Source organism: Natator depressus, chromosome 14 (genome assembly GCF_965152275.1).
Source record: "Natator depressus isolate rNatDep1 chromosome 14, rNatDep2.hap1, whole genome shotgun sequence".
Taxonomy (NCBI): domain Eukaryota; kingdom Metazoa; phylum Chordata; order Testudines; family Cheloniidae; genus Natator; species Natator depressus.
In genome coordinates, this window is record NC_134247.1 from 3,273,684 (window position 1) to 3,295,537 (window position 21,854).

At 62.1% G+C, this 21,854-nt stretch overlaps 1 protein-coding gene across 2 annotated transcripts; it reads right to left on the reverse strand.

Annotated features, from left to right (window-relative positions):
* Positions 1–10,243: 10,243 nt before the first annotated feature.
* Positions 10,244–21,313, reverse strand: GPRC5C (G protein-coupled receptor class C group 5 member C). 2 transcript variants are annotated; one of them, XM_074971017.1, is made up of 5 exons: positions 21,202–21,313; positions 16,784–17,840; positions 13,820–13,914; positions 12,582–12,728; positions 10,244–11,948 (listed from the first exon to the last, which is right to left on the reverse strand). In XM_074971017.1, the coding sequence occupies exons 2-5, from the start codon at positions 17,796–17,798 to the stop codon at positions 11,931–11,933; spliced, it is 1,275 nt and encodes a 424-aa protein (XP_074827118.1). In that variant the 5' UTR covers positions 17,799–17,840; positions 21,202–21,313; the 3' UTR covers positions 10,244–11,930. The 2 variants fall into 2 exon arrangements, with proteins under 2 accessions (XP_074827118.1, XP_074827117.1); XM_074971016.1 differs by having other exon boundaries at positions 10,244–11,751; positions 21,202–21,304.
* Positions 21,314–21,854: the final 541 nt, after the last annotated feature.

Genomic DNA, 21,854 nt, shown 5'->3' on the forward strand with positions numbered 1-21,854 from the left:
GCCAAGAGAGGTAGCCCAGCAGCTGCCCCCCTTCCACCAACTTTCACTCTCTGCCTCCCCCCCCCAGCCTCCAGCCCTTTCTCTAGACCAAGGTTAATGGGCTTACACTGCCCCAGGTTCCCCTGAGCCCTGTCAGCGTGCTGCACCCCCATTCAGCCCAGGGCTTAGCCAGCCAGAAGGAGCAGAGCCTGGCTGCTGGGCTGATCTGTGGCCCCGTCAGGCCAGCACGTCAGGCCCAGCGCAGAGGGCTCCTTGCACAGCAGCTGTTGGTGTCGGAACCGGCTGGGGGAATCCAACCAGCCCTGCGGCCACCTGGGTGGGGGCAGGATTATGGCAGGGTGGGGTCAGCAAGCAGAGGGCGGTTGGCACCTCCCCGTATCAGGCCCACCGAGCCCCTGCACCAAACTGCCCCCTCTGCTCTCCTGGGCAGCGTTCTTTGGCCCTGGCCTGAGCCGGAGCCACGAGACCTGGGCCTGCCAGTCCCCTGCTGCTTCCATAGCTCAGACTGGCGGAGCCGCCGGAGTGGGAAACATATCCCCTCCTCCCCCACCTTTGTCTCTTGCTCTCTGTTTGGGCTGAGCACCTGGGCCGTGCACTCAGCCCTGCCCTGCCCTGGAGCCCAGCGGGGGGGGCGCCCTGTCCTGAAGTCAGCAAGATGAAGACCTGGCAGCTGCCTGCTGTGCCATGGGGACTTGGCAAAGGCGCCGGCCCAGCGCACCTGGGATCCCCACGCACCTGGCTCCAGCTGATCCAGCCTCTGCTCTGTGTGTCTGTTTGCTGAGGACTGGGACTCGGTCTCGGTGACTGCCCCCTGCCCTGCCCCATTGCAGGGGGCTGCTCAGCACCCGCTAGTGGGCAGCTGTGGCCTAGCAGCTCTCCAGCATTTCCCCCCCTCACCCAGCACCGGGAGGATTGCCAGTGACGCAGCTGGGTCAGTCCCCCCCTTCCAAGGTCACCACTGTCCAAACTAAGCATCCCAAGCTGCCTTTACCACAAACAAACCCCTCCTGCCCTCTCCGGGCTATTCCTCAGGCTGCTTTCGGGTCTCAGCTTTGCAGCCCCCCCTGCAAGACACCCCCCAACCCTGGGCTTCAGCCCCAGGCTCCGTATTCCACAGCTAGGTCCTCTGCTTTCCCCCGGGCCGCTTCCTACTAAGCCTCTTATATTCTCCCCGGTCTCCCAGTCTCTTCCCTGCTTAAGCTGGGTCTCTCCCAGGCCTCCCTGCTCTGAGCAGCCTACCTGGTTCTCCCCCCAGCTGGGCTTCATCACCACTCAAGCCCGCCTCTCCCCTTCTGCTGCAGCCACCTTCTGCCCTTTACAGGGAAGTGACCAGTCCGCTCAGGTGGGGCTTGTTCTGTAATCAGGTTGGCTTAGCCCCGGCTCTCCAGCCTACGGGGCAAGCCCCCGTTACACACGGGACTGTTACTGCCTGGGTTAAGTTCTTTGGGGCAGGGACTCGCTCTCGGTTGCGTGGGTTCCAGTGCCCAGCTCCATGAAGGGCCCCGGCCCCCAGCTGGAGCCACAGGACGCCTGCGATACACCTGACGTTTCCCACACCAGTGAAACACTCGCCCTACATGGCAGCTTGTTTCCCCACTTTTCCAGGGTAATTTGACTGATCGGGACCAGCCAGCTGGGCCTCTGGGGAGGTTTCACCAGTGTTCATTCAAAGAGAGTTTTTTCTCTGTGTCTAATGCAGCTCTAGAATTTGGCTGCTGTGTGACACTCCCTGTCCGGACACGGGGCCTGTGTCAGCTGGAGGCTTGACTGGAACAGTTCACTTGGCGCCCGGTGCTTGTGCTCTTGGAAGTGAAGGCTCAGTGGAGCCAAGTACAGAGCAATCCCCCTCCGGCTCCTGGGCTCCCTGCATGCACCACTCAACGGAAGCCCCTCATTCCCCTGAGCTGTTACCTGTGTGCGCTGGCCTAGCTCCCAGGCCTGCTGGCAGTTCCGTGCTTGGTGCATTTCCATGCTTACGTAGGGACGTTGATGCATCTGCAAACCTTATAGCTGCACTGCAGAAGGCCTGCAGCGAGCAAGGCCCCTTAAGGGAATACAGGCTCTGGGGCTGCAGCACCCTGGCTCCGCCGTGCCAGTGGGCGAGGAAGGGCCTGTCTGGCTTGGGCAGCAGCTCCATGGACAACGGCTTGCTCTGTGCTGAGCAGGTGTCTGTTCTGCTTTCCTCTGCAAACCCGGGGTGAAGTGGAAGGGCCCTCCCCCAGCCCCGGCCTCTGCAGGTGTTTGGACCAGGTGCAAACAAAGAGGCGATGCCCAGCTCAGAGCAGCAGCTGAAGTTCACCAGGAACAATTACAGGGAGCTCCAGGGAAGATGGAACTCGCTGCGGCTCTTGCTGCTCCTCCAAAGGCACTTCGTGCAGAAGCAGAGCCAGCCCCGGCTGTCAGGGAGACTGCTGGGAAGGGGCCCCCTGAGAGCAGCCTGCGCCCCCTTAGCAGGCTGCCTTGCTCGTGGGGCTCGCTCAGCTCATGCCAGGTTTCCTGCTGATGCTCTGGCAGCTCGGGGGCTCTGGCAGAAGAGCTCGGGGGGGATTGCATGGCACTGTGCAGGTGTGTTCCAGAGAGGCACCCTGAGATCATCCAGCAGGGGTCACTCAGGGGTCGCCCAATGGGAATGAAAAGCTGTGGCCCCCTATACCAGGTGCCCATGGGGCACGCTCTGTCAGCCACCTTGGGACCGGCCAATTCACTCGCCCACTGACCCACTTTCTCCTCCAACAGCAACCAAGGACCAAAAAAAAGAATCCAAAGCGTGGGCACTGCCCCAGAGCCAGGCAGTGTGTGCAACAGCCAAGGCGAGCCTGGGGCTTAGCCCCCTCCCCTGTTGTGGTGGATTCCCCAGCAGGGGTCCCTCTTGGCAAGGGGAGTCATTGGAAGCCGATTTGCTTCACCTGCTGCACCTGGACAAAGGCAGGGCTGTTCAGCCGACCAGCGGAGTGTCACTTTGGCTTGGCTCGTGGTATTTGCACAAAAGATTTCCTGTTGGTATTGATCCACTTCCCAGCCCCTGCCTACCTGGGCCTGGCTGGCTCTGACGATAGCATTGCGTCGCTCCATTCGTGGGTTTTCTTTCGAACGGAAATTCAATACTGGTGGAAGGTGCTGGGCAGAGAGGCCTGCCGACTGGCGTCCTCTGTCGCCCAAGTAGATACGGGATGGGTAAACAGGGTAAAACGGGCTGTGCCCGGTGCCGCAGGGCCCAGCTGCAGGGGTGAGTGGAATCCACGTAGCTGCGTTGTCCTTTGCATTCAAGCAATAACATACATTTAACAGCTGTGATTTTTCCCAAGCACTGATAACACCGAAAGCCAAGTCTGCTTGGAGCCACAGCCTTCCACCATGGGGGTGACTTTTGGTCTCTGCAGCTGCGCTCTGCAATGGCCTTACTGGACCCTGACATCTCTGCTGTGGCAACGGGGTGCCAGCTAGTGCCCAGGTTTCCCTAGGACGGGCCCTTGGAGCTGGACTGAGAACCACCATTGGCTTCAGGACCTTAGTTAGATTCCAGAAGAGCAGCGGGCAGTGAAAGCGGCCTGGTCCGTGGACTAATCTTGAGCCTTGGCCACATGCTGAGAAGCTGAAGGGAACATCCCCATCTCTGGTTGGCATTTTCACACTGGCAGAGGGCATGCTGGAGCCAGCAGCTCCCTGTCACCTTGGAGCGGGCCTGGCCTATCATTACTGGGGTCACTCCCCCGTGCCCCTCACTCTGCCCATCGTGTCCAGGGGATTGGGTCTGAAGCAACAGTACCCCAGCAAAGCCGCACTGGCCCCGACCCCAGGCTGTCGCTGGCTGCAGCTGACCTGCCCAGTGATATGCAGATAGCCCCTGAGCTGTGCTGTCTGAGATGCCCAGAGACCACGGCTCCCAGTGCAGGCAGGGTGGCCAGATTAGATGGCACGTTACGAGCTCCTCAGCCAGCTGGCTCATTGTTTACTCTCTTCCCTTCTCGCGGCCGGAGCAGTTTGTGCCACGCGAGAGGGCAGGGCCAGGGTCTGCATCAGCTGAGCACAGCCCCCGCGGCCGCTCCTTCCACACCAGCTGAATGAACAGAGCAAGCCCTGCCTGCCAGGCGGGAGAGGAGCCGTACTGTTCACACCTCTCACCTGCTGGCAGCCCCGGGCGGTCTGCTGCCAGCCCAGGGAGCCCAAGGGCAGGCAGGACAAAGCGCCGATCGCCATGTCCAGGAAAGAACGGGCTTGGCAGTAGCCAGGGTGGCAGCCTCTGAGTGCTGATCTACCCTGAAAAATCCACCCCCGAGAGCCAGAGCCGCCAACCTAGCCCTACGCACGGAGTGGTTCAAGTGTAGACACAGCCCATGTCAGCCCGAGCCCTCCCCAGGCAGATGAAGGCCTTTCTGAGCAGCCGCTGCAGGTCGAACACAGCTGGGCTAGTCAGACCCGTCTGGAGGGCGCCGGTTCCCCCCACCCTAGCTGTATTTACCCCCAACGCTCGGGTCCATCCCTTCTGCCTTCTCCTGCCCACCCTGTCCTGAGCAGCCCCCAGGGCCGGGCCGGGCCAAGAAGGGACTGGCTAATAGGAGTAGCGGTTGGGAGCCAGAGTCAACTCAAGTAACCGCAGCAGGCTCCTTGCAGCGTGCCGGGCTCTCTGCTCCCCGACGCCCGTCCTAGACATTAGCCAGGGCCCCCCTGCCCAGTGCCTGGCTCCCAGTCCCATGCTCAGCCCCCGCTGGGCATCTTGGCTGGACTCTGGCTTTGTGTGGCTCAGGGTGGAGGGACATAAACGATCCCACGAATGCTGACCGTGGCATCAAAGGCGAGTGCTGAAGGCAGCTGGGTTTCCCATCCCCTCCACCCTGTGAGCTCCCTGGATGGGCTGCTGGAAAGGGCAGCGTGGTTTGTTTATGAGGCCAGCCCGTGGCCACGAGGACCTTAAACACACACTCGTTGCTTAGATACCCCCATGCTGCTGGCGAGGTGCCTGGTAAACACCAGCTGGCCGGGGTGCAGGGCTGGGGCGCTCCCATGGCACCCACTTCATGAGCCTTCGGGCTGGGCCCTGGTGACTCTCGCCTGGCGCGCACCTCGCACAGCTGGAGCTGGAGGCTGGGTAGCGGCGGGGAACGGAGCCATGGTGCAGCAGCAGCTGGCTGGCAGGGCACGGTTTGGTTCCCCAGCTGGGGGATCCATGAGGCTGGGGAATCACTGTGTCCTTGCAAACTAGACCAGGCGAGTCCAGAGCAGCCTGCACCAGGCAACCGACCTAATCCACCTTTCCCAGCTCTGGGCTGTTAATATGTTACCAGAGCCACTGATAACAGTCAAATCCTCCCCACTTCCCTTTTTGTGCCCTTCCCCCATAGGGCTGGGGGTGAGGTGGGATGTGTGGGTCACTCCGGGGCAGGCAATGCAGGGGCACGTGTCCACTAGCCTAGTTTGCTTGCCGGCCTGGAGGGTTTAGCTGGGTGCAGTCAGCTCGTTACTGACTCAGATCTGGGCTTTTGGAAAGGGGAATCCAGAAATCGGTGGGGCCCTGGCTCCCAGCCACCTGCACGGTGGTTAGAGCAGGGCCCCTGGGGTTATGTGGGGCCTGAGTTGAGTCTGGTTTGCCTGGCCAGGGTCACGGCTGGTTAAAGATTTCCAAGTGCACAGAAAACAAAGCAGCCAGCGTTGGTGCGGCCCCGAGAAGAGAGCGGGGGTGAGCGCTAAGCAGAGATAGAACGGGGCGGGCAGCGGGGGGTGCTGAGCGACGCTGGGCGGTGTCGGAGCACGTCCCCTCTGGAGGGGGGCCCCGAGCCTGGATCTGTGACCCTTGCACCCCGCCCCTCTCAAACCTTTACAGTGTGGCAGCCCCAGAGTCTGACCCAGCGGGCCTGCTGGGTGAGGGGCTGCACATGCTGAGTGAATGCCAGCCCCTGTGCCCCGTGGCTCAGAACCACAGGAAACCCACCAACTCCCACTTCTGGGCTTGTGGGGTGGATCATGGGGTTAGTTCCAACCTACTCCCCCCCCCCCCCCCGGAGCACAACCATCCGCGCCACGGGCCGCCCACAACAGGGAACTGGGGTGGCCGGTCGGAGCCCAGGGGAGATGCTGGAAGGACCTGTGTGCTCCTTCCAGTGGGGCTGGTGCTATAGCAATGGCTGTGGGGTGAGGGGGCAAACCCAGTGTAAACCCTGAGCTGCAACTAACCTGCAGAGGGCAGGGAAGGGAAAGTCAGAGGCTCAAATCATGGCTAAGAGGAAAGCAGCCCCCTGCCCGGCTTCATGCCCTTCCTTTACAGACCAGAGGCTGCTGCCCCCTGACCTCTCCGGGCAGGTCTCACTGCTGGGAGGGACCTGCCCAGCCCCACTTCAGCTCTTCTCTCAGCCTCTGCCCCCAGGGTTACTCATTAACCTGAACATGGTCTCTGAACAGAGAGCAGCCCAGGGGGAATCAAGCCAGCAGCCGTGAGTGGGCAGAGAGCACACATGTGATCCCTCGCACCCACAGGAGCACTCCTTCCACCACGGGCCTGGGAGAGTGACAGGGCCGTGGGGGAGCGTGGGAGGGCCCTTGGGTGGGTGACAAGTGCCTTTGCAATGGCATGTGCGCACTTGGCAGGCTGTGTGAGTGTGCCAGGCAGCGTGTGCACAAGTGTGTGTGACAGCAGGTGCAAGGGTAAGGGGGCAGGACAGAGCGTAGGTGGTGCAGGCGTGTGAGCAAGTGGCAGGCTGTGCACGAATGTGCGGGGGTGCAGTAGTGTGTACCTGCAGCGCCAGGGTGTACAGCTGTGTGGTGACGTCCGTTGTGCAAGGCACCACACGCGTGCGCACACACGCGCATGCTTGGATGTGCAGTCATGGGCTGGCACGCCCAGCCCACAGACAGCAGACTGCAACCCTTGCTCTGAAGCTGCCTATGAGGTGCCGTGCCCAGGGCCCCAGCCTGGTCCATGCCCCTCCAGGCAGGGGCTGGGAGATGAACTGAACTCAGCTAATTCCCTGGCTTGAAGAGCCACCAGTCACAGCCTTGCTGCTCCACAGCATTTGATTGCAGCTCCCAGCCTGCATCCTTGAGCGAGGCTCCCCCGTCCCCTCTGTATGCCTGGGAAACGTTGCCGCTGGGGCCTTTCCGGGATGAGGGCCCCATGCTGCGTTCAGCCTCCAGGAACGTCCACCTTTCCCTGCCTTGTGTTGGCTGGGGTCCCTGCCCACCACGGGCCATCCTGATACACCCTTGGCCTGGGCAGAGGAGGCTCTCACAGGGGCCTGCACCGAGATCAGGGGCCAGGGCTCACTCAGTGGGGCTGGGTCTGTGCCACCAGCAGCCAGGCACCTGCAGGCTGCACCTACCCCGTTACCACCAAGCTGCGGCTCATGGAGACAGCAGGTCCCTGCCCCTCCTCAGCCTAAACAGCCTCGGCCCAGAGCTGGGCCGTGAGCCGAACCCCAGCTGTCAGCCTGCCCCCAGGCAGCCCCCTCCTCTGCTGCCCCAGGCCCAGCAGAGCCCCGCTCTGGCTCGACGAGCCCGTTTCCTGCCTGGGCTCCTCTCATCTTGGTGCAGCAGCTATTGGCACCACGGTCGGACCTTGCATGCGCCAGGCTGATGTCTCCTCCCTCACCCATGCCTGGTGCCCTCTGTGCTCTTCCTCCCCGAGGCCTGGCAGGTCTGCCCCGCAGCCTGAGTGGGAGGTGGAAGCGGCTCCTGACCCAAGGCCCTGCCGCCTGCCGAGAAGGGGTGGGTGCTCCATTGACAGCAGGGGACGTGCTGGCATCGCGCCCAGGACAGCTGGGGGGGAGCAGCTGCCCAGGGTTCTCGCCGCTGCTCCCTGCCCTGCGAGGGCTGCGTGCTGTTGGCACCAGTGCCCTGGTGAACGCCACACGTGGAACGGCCGCCCACGAGCCCCTTGGCCACCCTCCGGGCAGGGGGCTTGGAGACAGAAAAGCCCTCTTGGGTCTCGCCTTGTGTGGCCCCAGGCCCAGCGCAGGGCTCCTCTTTCTGGTCCCAGCTGATGGTTCCTGGCTCTGGCATTACAGGGAGGGGCCCACGGGCACGTCTCAAACATGGAGCCAATGGCTGTGGAGCCATTTCACCCAACTGACCTGCCCAAGCCCGAGCACCGACTCCAGCACAACGCCCTCAAGGGACTTGCCCCGGGGAGGGAACCCAAGCCAGCCAACCTGCCCCCCGCCCAGGGTGCCTGCGTCTCAAGGAGGAAGAGGTCGCAGGCTCCCCCGAGCCCTGACTGAGGAGCTCCAGGTGCTAAATAATTCATGGAGCCGCTATTTGCTCAGGTTCCCACTTCCTGCCTGGCAGGAAAATCACTGCAGAAGGGGAAAGACAATCCGGGCAGGAGAAACCTCACCTGACCTTGGGACGTCCTTTACTACCCTCCCTCCCCCAGCTGGCTGGCCCTATCGCCCGTCCCAGGGACACAACATGCACCCAACAGCTGCACCCGCCTGGCACTCTGGGGCTCCAGTTCAGAACGTGCATGAGAACCGCCAGGGGAATGAGTTTGATAGGTCTCAGCCCCGCATGCACTTCATGCACTCGGCTACAGTCTCTGCTCTGCAGAGAGGCACAGCGGGGGGAGCTGAAGGTCAGGAGTGAGGGGCATCAGCAGAGCCGTGGGGATGGGGAGCCCAGGGCAGGGATGCCAGGGGGCTGCAGGGCAGGATTAAGGAGGAGAGGCAGAGTGGGGGGAGGGGGGACAGGGCTGAGGAGTGCAGAGTGGTGGTTGGGAATAAAGAGGAAAATTGGGGAAGGCTGGAGAGGACCCTGCCTCCAAAAAAAAAAAAAAAAAAAAAGCCAACCCACATTGTCCAGGCTCCCTGGGAAGGGCTGGGACACCCCGTTTCCTTATAACCCACGGCAGGATCCCACCGCTGCCACCTGACTCACCCACATTCCTCCTGCTGCAGCCCAGCCTCTGCGGGGCGGCCCAGGGAGCAGAGGCGCAGGACAGGCGCCGCGTTCGTGGGAATGAGGCCGAGCTGTGCTGGGAAGGGACGTGCTCGGCGGCACCGCGACTCCAACCCACGGAAGGAACAAATCAGGCCGTGGGGCCAGTGCTTCCTGCGGGGGAACAAGACGGCGAAGGCAGGAAGCTCCGCGGGGTTTACAACCGGCCCCGGGAAAACTTCGTTGACTGGATTAATTCCATTAGGGCAAAGCAGGGGCTGTCGGAGGCTGCGGCTCGGCCCCTGGAAGGGTGATTTCCCCTCAGCCCCTTGCTCCAGGCACTTGTGTCAGCAGGACAGATTCAGTCTGGCCCCCTGAGCTCCAGCCACCTATTTACTGGGTGGGAGCGAGAAGCAAATGCCCCAGGCTCTAACCAATTTCCCCCTCCTCCACCCAACTGGCCTGCAAGACGTCCCCATTCCCTCTCCCACTCCCCCCCAAGACGACCTACATGTGCAATGCGCCCCCGCCCCTCCGTTCCCCATCTATCCAACCGCAGCTCCCCACTCTGAGCTGGACAGGGACCGACGACCGCGCCGTGTAGGGAAAATCAGCTTTATTCTGCACACACAATGACCGAAAAAAAGCCAGAAGTCACCTGAAAAGAAAAAGGGACAGTTCTGCGCTGGGGGTGGGGGAACAACATCTGAGTCAACAGCTCGCTGGCTCCAGCATGAGCGGCCCCCCTGTGCCCCTGCACCCCACCATGGCTCTGGGTGCAGCTGAGCTCAGTGCTCCATACCCAGCCCCGGGGGAGGCTGATCCCTGTTCTCGGCGGCACTGGGGTGATCCCGGAACGCCCCTGCTGACACCAATGTGGACTCGCTCCCCCTGGACGCCGGGGCGAATGAGAGCAGAATCTGGCCCTTTGCATGTCAGAGCCCAAAGATGGTCGAGGGACTGGCCACACCCACGTCATCCAATATATTTGCTTGCAGGATAGTTTAAAAAACCAAATGATCTCATAGTCCCTGAAGGAAGGCCCTGAGTGCGTCGCTCTCAGAGGCTGGAGAAGAGGCCAGAGAAGAGGCCAGAGGGTTGTTCAGAGGGAGGAGGGGCAGCTGCTGGATCTCTGTCTTTCCCCACTCAGTCTCCTCCTCCCCCCACACCGTGGCCTGTTTCTTGCCTCTGATCTCACTCTGCACCAGGAGATCACTTGCCCTCTCCGCAGCCAGCGGCATGGGAAGAGGATCTGTGCTGTCATCCCCACTTGGCGGAGGGGGGAAACTGAGGCATAGCAGGAGTCAGGGCTGGGGTGAGACCTGTGGTGCTGCTGGCTCCCCAGCCTGCATTCTGACCCCAGCTCCACGCCTATGATGGAGGAGGGAAGGTATCCCAGGACGGCTGAAGTCAAGAGGAAGCCCTGGGAGGCCACAGCAGGTCTCAGAGCAGCTGGCTGGCGGTGCAGGGCGCTCACAGGGTGGGAGGGGGACAGGACCCCAACCCCAGTTCTGCTCCACCTGCACATTCACACTGGTGGCAGCCCACTCGGGGGCTCCCCCACCCCCACGGGAGACTGTTGCCAGCTCCCCACACAGCACACACCCAGCTGCAGCAGCTGCCCCAAGAGTCACCACACATGTGCATGGGGCACTTGCTGCTATTCCATGGGTCCTGCCGCTGGCCCCACTCTGCACCTGGCTGGGGAGACCCCCCACTCCAAGCCCCGGCTGGGGCAGGGGAACAGACAGCAGTTGCTGCAGAGGGGTCAGCCTTTACCGACAGTTCCCATACAGCAGGTCCGTGAGCAAACACCTCTATGCACCTCGCTCTCCAAACCCAGGACGGAGATGCCCAGGAGAAAGCACCACGTGGTCTCCTATGTCAGCTGGGGGGCTTCCCGAGAGAACGCCTCTCAGAGCCAGGCGGGGACCCAGCCAGAACCTGCACCAAGACGTGGTGGGGAAGATACCACACGGGCTTTGCAACAGGAAGGATGGACCCCAGGGTAGGGCCTGTGGAGGACGCCAGCCCTGGGACCCAGCTTCTTCCATGCCGGGCTGAATGGGCGTGATTCCAGGGCAGGGAACGCCACGCAGCCCCTGGAGGGCCCCACACCAAGGGCAACAGCCGGGAAGATCTGTGTGGCTCTGTCCAAGGCAGGTCCCAGCCGAGACCTGCTCAGCTCGGCTCTCTGCAAGCGGAGGCTCCATCAGACAGAGGTGCTTGCCCGTCTCCCACGTGAAGCTACTGCCTTTGAAGCTTGCAGCCGCCCTCCGGCCGCGGCGACTTGTGGGTGGTTCTCCTGTATCCGGACACCGAGTGGCAGATCGTCCTGGGGCTTCAGGAGGGGACAGGGAGTGAATCGACGGAGCCAGCGGATAGAGTGGGCTCTGCAGCAAAGCTAACGTGGCCCATGCAGCTGAGAGGTGATTCCCACGGGGACGAGGCGCTGCCAGGAGGGTGACCACTGCCAAGGGGGACCCCGGTGGTTTTACAGGAAGGGCCGTTCCCATATTTGGACCCAACCTCAGCAGCCCCTGGAGCATCCCAGCCCACAGGCAGCCTGTGTAGTCCAGCCTCCCCAGCAGGAGGATCAATAGCATAGCAGGGGTGAGGGCCAAGCCAGCGTTTAGCAGAGTCTCTGGGTTCCCTCGGGGGACGGCTGGGTGGGGAAGGAGCTGGATTTTCTCTCCTCTTCTGGGCTTAGACCCGGCCTGGCTGGAGGCTCCAGGATCAGTTCCCATTGTTGGCCTTGGCTTGAATGTCCATGGGTGGGGAAGGAGACAGGTTCCCTCTTTGGAGGAAGGGGATTGCCGGTGATTTCTAGAGCTGCAGGAGCCAGGGCGTGCATCTCTACCATCTGCTCTTGCTGTACGGAGAGGGAGCCTACAGCAGAGAGACGGAGATCAGGGTGCAGCCAAGAGGCACAGCCGTATCTTAGACGTGGAATTCCCCTGGACATGGCCGAGTTGGAGTCAGCAGGGGTTTGTCCAATGGCCTCTCACTTTGTCACATGCCCGAGTCTGGGCCTTGGTTCAAATAAACAAACTGATTGTTCTGACAGTCTAGAAATGAGCCAATTCCTGTCCGGGACAAAGTATCAGAGGGTAGCCGTGTTAGTTTGTATCCACAAAAACAACAAGGAGTCCGGTGGCACCTTAAAGATTTATCCCAAATAGATCGGTTAGTCTTTATGGTGCCACCGGACTTTTGTTGTTTTTGTCCGGGACAGGTCAGATCCCATCAGAAAGGCAGCGGTAAAAACCCGGCGATTCCGAGGCGGGGGTGGGGAACAGTGCACTCTATTTGCACCAGTCCTGACCCTCCACGCAAGGGAAGTGGGAAATCTCATCCCCAGCTGTGGAAGGAGGGTTTTTATTCCCAGACCTGCCACTGAGGTCCTAGACCCTTCTAATGAAGCACGATCGATTTCCGATCCCTGCAGATTCCCAGGCCAGCTGGGAAGGCTGGAGTTAACAACAGGATGCAAGGACGATGGGTCCTAGTAGCAATACAATCCCTTGGATTTACACGCAGGAGGCACTTCCACCAGGAGGTCTCCAAACACCTTCACAAAGGGGGGGCAGGTGTCTGTCTAATCCCTATTTAACAGGTGGGGAAACTGTGGCACAGAGCACAACAGTCCCATAGGGAGACCCCTGCTGTAACCACTCGACCATGCTGCTGCAGTGGCCCAGCTGCACGTTATCACAGACCTGGACGCCCTTGCCATCCTTCTGGGCTGCTGCGTGCCAGCTCTGTGCCGCGTAGGCATCCTCTGCGCGCAGGGTGGAGTTGGCACTGCTGATCACCTGGCTGTTGGCGGTGGCCCGGGGGAGAAAGATGTCGTAGGTGCCTTCGGACTGGAAACAGAACAAGTGAGGACAGGGCTGAGAAGAGACCTGGCTGGCACTTCGGAGCGGCTCAGCTACCCCCCAGCTTCCCCAAGTCTCCTGCGCTTGCCACCCAGCCCCACCCTAGCGCCCAGCCCCGTCCCTGCAGGGAGGGGCTCTCCAGGCACCAACAGGGACCATTCAAATCAGCTCTCACAGTCTAGGTAGAAAGTGCAGGGCCTGTCCACCCACCTCCCCCACCTGCAATGGGGCCAGGGATGCCCAGGTAGAGAGCCCCTGGTGCAACCTGCCCCCAGCCCAACTGCGTCAGGCTGCGCCCGGCTGCACCCTAATGCGACCGGAATCTGGAGCAGCTCACGGCAGGGTGCTGGGGACCGGCCCCTTGCTCAGCTCACTCCCTTCGCAGGCTGATGCCCACTGCTGCGCCCACCCACATCCCGCCTGGCACAGTCCCGGTGGGGAGGGGGACTGGGTTTATCTGTCTCATGAAGCAACCCGCCTGTGGCCACAGTGACACCTATAAAGCAGGGGTGGGCAAACTTTCTGGCCCGAGGGCCACATCTGGGTATGGAAATTGTATGACAGGCTATGAATGCTCATGAAATTGGGGGTTGGGATGCGAGAGGGGGTGCGGGCTCTGGGGTGGGGCCAGAAATGAAGAGTTCATGCTGCGGGAGGGGGCTCCAGGCTGGGGCCAATGGCCCCAGGACCATTTTATGACCATAGCATAACCGAGACCAGGGCCCACCGTGCCAGGCGGCTGCACAGACACTGGGTGGGAGACGATCCCTGCCCAGACGGCATCACAGGCTGGACAGGCCAGACAGGCAGATGGCGGGAGGGGAAACCGAGGCCCAGAGGGAGAAGTGACTTGCCCAAGGCGGCTCAGCAAGCTAGCAGCAGAGCCGGGGATGGAACATACACGCCCCGGCGCCCTGCCTCGAGATTGTGCTGCCTCGCTTGGCCACAGCCCTGTGTCCTGGCTGGAGAGCGGGGCCTGGGCTGGGACATTCTCCCGTCCTGCCCCCAGGGGATACCCAGGCAAGCGACCGCCGGCCGGCTGACGTGGGGAGACCACGCACACTCGCGGTCTGACTTACGGGCCCTTTGTGCATCAGAGCCATCTCCGTGGGCTGGAACACGCTCGTCACCAGCTGACCGTTGTACCCGCTATAAGGTGACACCGGTTTCTTGGCTGAAAAGAGAAAAAACACCAGGCCGCGTTCAGAGGTGGATTAAGATTTACTGGGGCTCTGGGCACAAAGAGCATTTGGGCCCCCCACACGCTGCGGGCAGAGGTGCTGGACCAGGGGGCCCAGGCCCACCCCTTTAACATGGGCATAGTCGCCTCGGGCAGGTGCGGAGCAGTGGCGGCAGGGGATCTGGTCCAACTTCTTCCCGGGGGGCAGGGACACGGGGCGGGGGCTGTTCTTAGGCCACCCGGCCCTCCCATCCAAGGCAGGTGGTGCGTCCAGGGCTCCCCATGGCAGCTTTTACCACCACCCAGCTCCAGCTTCCGGCCTGGCCGGGGGGTGGGGCCCAGGGAAGAGGCGGAGCAGGGGATGGGGTCACAGTTCCGGCACCAGTGCCGCACTCCCCCTTTTTACAAGGTTCTGGCACTCGTGGGGCTCCCAAATTGGCCGGGGCTCCCAGGCACAGGACCCACGGGCCCGTGCGTTAATCCACCACTGCCACACACTGCGTGCTGAAGGGCGTAGAGAGACTTCTCTCCGGAGGGCAGGGACCTCCCGGCTGGACACTGGCGTAGACGGCTGCGATCGGACACAAGCCCACTGAAATCAATGGGAATTGGGCCCTGAGGCCAGTAACCTTTGGATCGGACGCACGACAAGGGGCTTGACGAAGGTGGAGACGGGATGTGCTGGTCTTCACGCTGCCTTAACAAGCTGGCAGCCTTCCAGCGCGGGCAGGTGGCCGAGCTCGGGAGGCGTCACACAGACCGGTGAGCCACAGAATCACACAAACCTGGGGCTGGAAGGGCCCTGGAGAAATCACCAGGTCCAGCCCCCCATGGCAGGCAAACCTAGACCACCCCCGCCCAGCGCACCAGCTGGCTTTTGGCCGCTCCGCGTGCGGGTAGAACCACGTCAGTTAGGGGGTCACGGTTACACCAGTACAACCCCAAGTGGGGCCGCAGTTACACGGGGCTCAAGGGGCCTTATGCCGGGATATGTTAGGGTTATACGATGGGACTGCCTGCGATAGCAGGAACTGGACTCAGGGACCCCCGTCTACTCCCATGGTCCTCTCTTATTCCCCAGCGTGTACAGGAATAAGCTGTAGGGGTACCAGCAACTGTGTCCCCACTAGGAGGACTGTACCGCTCTCCCTACACTGGTGTCATTAACGGGGTACAACTTGCGGGCGCAGGCCAGCCCTACAGGTCAGAAGGCGGCTGTGAAGCAAGGATCTGTTTATGGCACAGCACCGACAAGCAGGGTTTTAATGAGCTAACTCACAAGAGGTCCTCCCACCGCAGGCGAGCAGCTGGGGGCTGGAGGCAAGGTTTGTTTGGCCTCAGTCCCAGCAGCAATTAAGTCACACGCAGTCTTAGCCAATCAGCGCCAGTCCATGTTATTTACGCGCAAGCAATGGTTTGTTATCGTAGGGTCACTTGGGAGCTCTGGCGGGTTGGGAGGGCTGTGCATGCGTGGGAAACACAAGCCTGTTACTGTAGGGTGGCTTGCGAGCCCTTTCTCGCCTGGCTTCTCGATGGAGCTGGGTCACTGCCCAGGTTTGTTATTGCAGGGTCTCCTGGACGCTGCTGGGCTTAGCAGGGGGAGGCCAGAAGAAATGGCAGCTACACAGTCTCGTCGGGGAGGAAAAGCCCGTGAAGAACGCCGGGCTCTTGGCAACAGGCACAGGGGAGAAAAGGGGTGGGCTCCCCCAGCATCAAGTGTCCCAGGCCAGCAAACACAGCCTGTGTGTGGTTTCAGGAACGACAACAATTGAAGCCATTCTTTCAGACCGGTCCAGGTTGGTCGTGAGCAGGTATCTGGCTGTTCCCTCACCAGATCCAAGCGCACAGGTGGTCTCTGTCCAGGTCCTGCTGGATGGACTGTGCCACAACAAACCTTCCCACCAGGGCAGGCTGCCTGGCGGACAACTCCCCCCCAGGAGCCACGCTCTGTGCTCCACAAAGGGGAGTTTGTATTGGAGCAACCGGGGGGCCCCCCTGTCAGCATCAGGGCTCCGCGGTGCTGGGCGCTGCACGCACACAGGGCCCTGCCCCAGAGAGCTCGCCGCCTAACACACCAAGACACTACCTGAGTGTAAGAGGCAATAGGGGTGAGGCGGCCGGAGAGGGGCAGGGAGAGACAGGCAGCTGCCACGGGCACAGCCTGGAGCTGCGGATTTACACAGTGGGTTTAATTAGAGGACATAAACAAACAAGTTTGATCTCAGCCCTCCCCACCAGGCACTGGCCTGCCACCCTCTGTTGGGGTGACATCAGACGGGTGGGTATAATGCCATACATAAACCTCCCCGTGCACGGGGGGTGGTGGCCTCCAGGTCCCTGCCGAAGCCACGGCTCACAGCACACACTGTCATCAGCAGCAGCCCTAACACCAACTCCCTTGCCCCGTCCCAAATATTTGGCTGAATGGAGGTGGCGGGGAGTCCCTAGATGGAAGCCCCCCTGAGTCACAAAGGGCTCAATTTTGCCCAGCACCGAGCTCCCCCGAGAGGTGCTATGAAGCCAGCTCCCACGGAAGTCAAGCTCGGGGGAGGCAGCTCAGCACCATGCGGGGTTGGGCTCAGGGAACAGCTCACAGGGAGGTCCCCAGGCCCTCCAAAAGACTCAGAGGCTGGGCTCCCATAGGACGGTGCTGTCGGGCAGCTCAAGGAATGCACGTCTGTGTGTATGAGCACGTGTGCACATGAAGGATGGACCCCCAAGTCAGCTGGAATTTGCCGCGACAGGGGTACCAGCACCCCAGCGCAAGCCCCATCTGCAGAGAGACGTACGATCACCCAGAGCCACAGCTGCCTCTCTGCCCACTGTGCCTGTGGCCCCCTTGGCCAGGGGCTCTCCTGCCTACCTGAGGATGGTTCATCCATTGAGAAGGCCTTGTTCTCCACAAACATGCTCTGGGACTTCTGCTCCTTCAAGATGGTCTCGTAGCCCACGCCCCTGGTCGGATACATGTTGTCCTCGTAGGCCTGCTCTGGGCCCAGCCGCGTCACGTGGGAGACCTCAGGGATGATGTAGAAGAAGACGAAGACGCAGGCGTTGGCCACCAGAGCGATGGCCAGCGTGGGGTCGTCCCAGGCCTGGCCCCCCCTCTGCCGGTTCCCGTAGAGGTACATGATGATCCAGACCACCCAGATGGTCATAGACAGGAAGGTGGTGAGGAGGATGAAGACAATGTGCTTCCTCCAGTGCTTGTAGCGGCCGCAGAGGGCGGGCCAGGCGGTGGCGAAGGCGGCCAGCAGGAGGAACATGACGAAGATGAGCGCCATGACAAAGTCCTCGTTGGCCACGGCGCAGGGGTCCTGGGAGAGGCCACTGCTCCTCACCAGGGTGATGAGCAACCACTCGGCGTTGATGATCACCTCCACCAGGGCCAGCAGCAGGGCCACGCCGAAGGTCACCCAGCCCTGCAGCCCATGGTTCCTCCTGGCCAGGAAGTTGAGGGTGAGGGCATGGGCCACCAGACAGGAGAAGCAGATCCCGAAGAGGACCCCGAAAAGGAAGCGCCGTGAGGCGCAGGTGGAGAAGTCCTGCTTGACGATGAAGTCGAAGGTCAGGCAGAAGAGGCCAAACGTGCCCAGGAGGAAGAACGCCTGAGTCCCCACCAGGCTTTTCTTCCTGGGGTCCTGCACAAAGGGCAGGCTGGCCACCAGGATGATGGTGAGCACGAAGCTGGTCACTGCCCCAAAGCTGGCCACCGCCTCCAGCACGATGCCCCAAGCCGCCGACAGGTCGCAGAGGTTATAGTACAGCGAGGGCAGGTCCGTGCCGCACCCAGACGGACGGGCCTTCTGAGCTTGGCACGCGGGGAGAAGGCTCAGCGGGAGCCAGACAGACATCAGCAGCAACCAGGGCGTGGCCATCCTGGGCTGTCACGAAGGCGCTGGGCGGGGTTCCCAAGGAGCCTGTAAAAATTGCACAGATGGAGAAACGAGGTTGATAACCTGCGAAAACAAGTCCTCGGCCCTAGAGATCGGGACCCCCCAGGGGTGTGGGCCTGGGAGCCGGGCTGGAATCTCACCAGCTCACAGCTCGCTGCTGCTGACGCCTGTCCCGAGCTGCTGCAAATTTCCCAGGCTCTCGGGGGATCGTCTCCCTCTACCTGCCAGCAGCACCTGGCTCTTCCAGGCACTGAGCCCCGGCCTCCCTCACCGGCACGTAGCTCTAGCGTGTCCTGCAGGCCCAGGCCAAGAACCACCCGACTGCACCTTCGCTTCCAACTGCCTCAGCCCTTCCTGCCCAAACAGTTCGCTCTTCCCTGCCACTCGCTCTGTTTTTGGCAGACTCTGTAGCCCCGGGATTCACTCACTCCCCCACCTCGATCCCCGCCTCCCCCGCCTCACATTCCCCGCTCCACCCCACCCTGTCCCTGCAATGTCATGGCAGTACTCTTCAGAATCAAGAGCCGTGACTTTAATACAATTGGCTACTTTGCCGCCCTGCCCCTCCCGTCCCACTGGAAGTTACAGCCAGCTGGAACGCTACGGTGGCCGGTTTGCACCACCGAGTTAAGGCTCCCTGGGTTTGCACCTCGCCTCTCCTGGATGTGACTTGGCAACTGTGTCACCTCTCCAAAGCTAAGGAGGGCTGGCCCAGGCCGGTGTTCGGCTAGGAGACGCACCGTGCCCTAGGGGGAGAGTTAGTGGAGAACCCGGGTACGAGGAGCGCTGAAGTGCAGTTGTTTGGGTGAGATCGCTTGTGATCACTGAAGATCACACAGCCTGGATGTCCTGGCCAAATCCCAGTCTAGGGGATTGCATCCTTTCTAAATCCCCCCCCAACCAACGGGACATGGCTTCGTGTCCTAAACGGCCCGAAGGGCTGCACTGCATTGTTCAACGGCTGCTCTGGCTCCTCCCCAGAGGTGGCCGGGAATGATGGATTCATTCTCGTCTGTACAGACTCGAGAGGCCGCAACGCCAGCTTTCCCTGGAGACGTGCGTTATCGTACGGAGGAAGGGACGTTGCTTTATCCTCTCCCAGAGGAGAAAAGTGAAGCCTGCAGGGGCTGGATGAATCCAAGGCCCCAAAGAGAGACCGTAGCAAATCCAGGACCAGAGTGCTCAGCAGATCCTGGTTCCCAGGCTTGTGCTCCAACTGGTTTGCCATCAGGACACACGGGGAAGTACTGGGGAAATGGACTGATCCATCCCTTCCCCAGGCTTCAGCTACGGAGCCTTTCCTATTAGGGAGGAATAGGAGCTGCACTTAACCCTTTACACCACGGGACAGAAAGATCCCTTCACTTTCACTTGTTTCCTAGCAGGCCAAACCCAGGCCTGGGGTAAGTCATGGGCCTTGCCCCGGCTTATGTCAATGTTTGCCCCACATACGGCAGCCTGGCGTAGAATTTCCTACAGCTCAGATACTATCCCGCACTAGGAGCTGGTTTGGCTCAGTCTAGGCTGGTGCCATTTTTCTCCAGACCTTTACAAGCAGCATGTCGTGTCGTGGGGGCGGGGCAGGGAGCAAGGACAGAGCCTTGTGGGAGAAGGATCTGGCCTAGAGAAAAGGCACATGGTTACTACTGGGTTCCACGTGGGCTGGTTTCAGCCCCAGGTCTGGGCAGAAAGGCCCCTATTCCTGCTTCCACCCTGCACGCAGCCCACAGGGAGATTTTCTTACCCCTCCCGAGCCCCTTCCTCCACTAGCTGGTTCTTCATTCCACCCATCCCCGTTCCTCTCTCCCCTGTTCCTCTCTCCCCTGCTCGGCATGAAGGACACGAAGTCAGAGCAGGTCACAAAGCACAAACCAGCCACGAGCAAACGTCTCTGAGGTTTCACAGCAGAATCGAGCCACAGACCGTGTGCGGTGAAACACGCCTAATCCAGGCTCTGCGGACAGTCCCCACTGTCCCCCAGCCTCTCCAGTTCCAGGCCCCTCGCTCTCACACAGGAGCCAGGCAGCATTTCTGTCTCCCACCACCTCCCCAGGGGGCTGGCTGTGGCCCCGGCATCCATCCTGGACTGCCGGGGTCTGGCCATGGGGGTTGGGTGCGTGTGTATATGACAGAGGAAAGATGGGGAGAAGAGAACCGTGTCCCCTCCTCTCTCCATTAGACGCCTACTGGGACAGAGGCAAGGCCTCCCTCCCCACAGCACTTCCCTTCTCAAGGTGTGTTTGTGTCACTCCGCTCCTGATACAGCTGGGGAAACTGAGGATAAGCCACTCACTCAAGTCACACAACAAGTCTGTGGGAACAGAACCCAGGAATCCTGACTTCCATTCCCCCTCCCTCGCTGCTCTAACTGACTAGCCCCCACTCCCCTCCCAGAGCCAGGGCAAGAACCCAGGAGTCCTGGCTTCTAGCTCCCTCTGATCTAACCACAAAACACAATTATCCCTCTCTGAGCCAGGAATAGCGCTCAGGAGCCCTGAGCCCCAACCCCCAGCTCTAACCCACTAGCCCCCACTCTCCTCCCAGAGCCAGGGATAGAACCCAGAAATCCTGGCTCGCAGCCCCCCCCCCCGACCCACTAGCCCCCACTCTCCTCCCAGAGCCGGGGATAGAACCCAGGAGTTCTGGCTCCCAGCGTCGTCCCCCCCCACTAGCCCCCACTGTCCTCCCAAAGCCTTCCCCTTGTGCCCCAGAGGATGGCCCCAGCCCCCACGCTTTCCCAGGCCCCCACACCGAGGCAAGGCACTGTCCCAAGCACGCCCAGGCGGCCCCCCGCCCGTCCGGGTCCGCGGGACTGGGGGCAGGGGGCTGCTCGCTTCCAGCGGAGGAACTTGCCCCATTGTTCGTAGCCGCCCCGCCAGCGCCCGGCAGCCACGACCCGCTCGCCCCGGAGAACTCACGCCCGGGGATCCGGATCCGGGCTCTCCCCGCTTCCCCCCGGCGGGGGCGGGGGGGTGTTTCCACGAGCCTCCGCTCCTGGGTCCTCCGCACCCCACGGCGAGGGGCGCTTGGGGCCGCGGCTGCCTCGGCTCCGGCTGGGGCGGGCTGGCTGCTAAGCCCCGGAGCCTGCCAACTTCTGCCGCCCAGCGGCGCCGGGGGGCGGCCGGGCTCCTACCTGGGCGGCGATCACGGCGTGCGCGGAGCCGGGATTGGCGGCCCGGCCCTTCGGGGGAAGCGGCCCCGCGCGGCGCGCACAGCCCGGGCCCCCCTCGCCAGCCGGCGGGGCCGGGGGCTGCTCGGAGCGCGCCCGCTCCGCTTCCCCAGCCCCCGAGCCCAGCCGCTCCTGCCCGCCCGCCCTTGGCCCAAACTTCCCGGCTGCAGCCCCCCGCCCGCCAGCGCAAGCCCCGGGGCAAGGGGCTTCTCCTACCCTGAGCGCGGGTCCGGGGGCTGCCTGCGCCCCTGCCGGGCTGTGGGTGCTTCGGGATCTCCCCCCACTGCGCGCCTCCCGCTCCGGCCCTCGCCCCCCTCCCTCCAGCGCCCCCCTGCCCGGCTTCCCCCGGGCTTGGCCACGTCACAGCTGATCAGCCCGGCCTGGGGCGGCCTCGCCCCCCACCCCGAGGGGTTTCGTCTCCGGCGGGGAAACGCCGCGTCCCAGCGGATCCAAAGTTTCGGGGCATGTTCTGGACATACAGCAGGGGAATCCGGGGGGAGGGTCGGAAACCCGCAAGAGGGCAAATGGGGAACACAGGGGAGCCCCCCCCCCAGCATATGTCTAGCACCGCCACAGCTAGCTCCTTCCCTCGGAACAACCCCCTGCTCTTCCGCCCAGCGCTGACACCTTGAAGGAGAGAACAGGGCATGGGAACCGGCAAACTGCCCCAGCACGGGGTGACAATAGGGGACCCTGGCACGAGGGATGGGGGAAGCCGTTAGTGTGTGTGGGGGGGGACAATCGGGGGCCCTGCTATGGGAGGACAGGGAATGGGGGCACACACACAATCCCTGGCACCAGAGAGACAGGAGGGGTTGCAGGGAGTCCCTGAAACAGAAGGGTAGGGGGGAGACATACACAGTGGGGGA

What these genes read in the sequence shown, in the direction of transcription:
- GPRC5C (XM_074971016.1), bottom strand. Translation starts at nt 17,798, where the DNA reads ATGGCCACGCCCTGGTTGCTGCTGATGTCTGTCTGGCTCCCGCTGAGC. An exon ending in CTCTGATGCACAAAGGGCCC is followed by an intron (nt 12,729 to 13,819) that starts GTAAGTCAGACC and finishes TTCTGTTTCCAG; the next exon opens with TCCGAAGGCACCTACGACAT. An exon ending in AGGATGGCAAGGGCGTCCAG is followed by an intron (nt 11,752 to 12,581) that starts GTCTGTGATAAC and finishes TCTCTGCTGTAG; the next exon opens with GCTCCCTCTCCGTACAGCAA.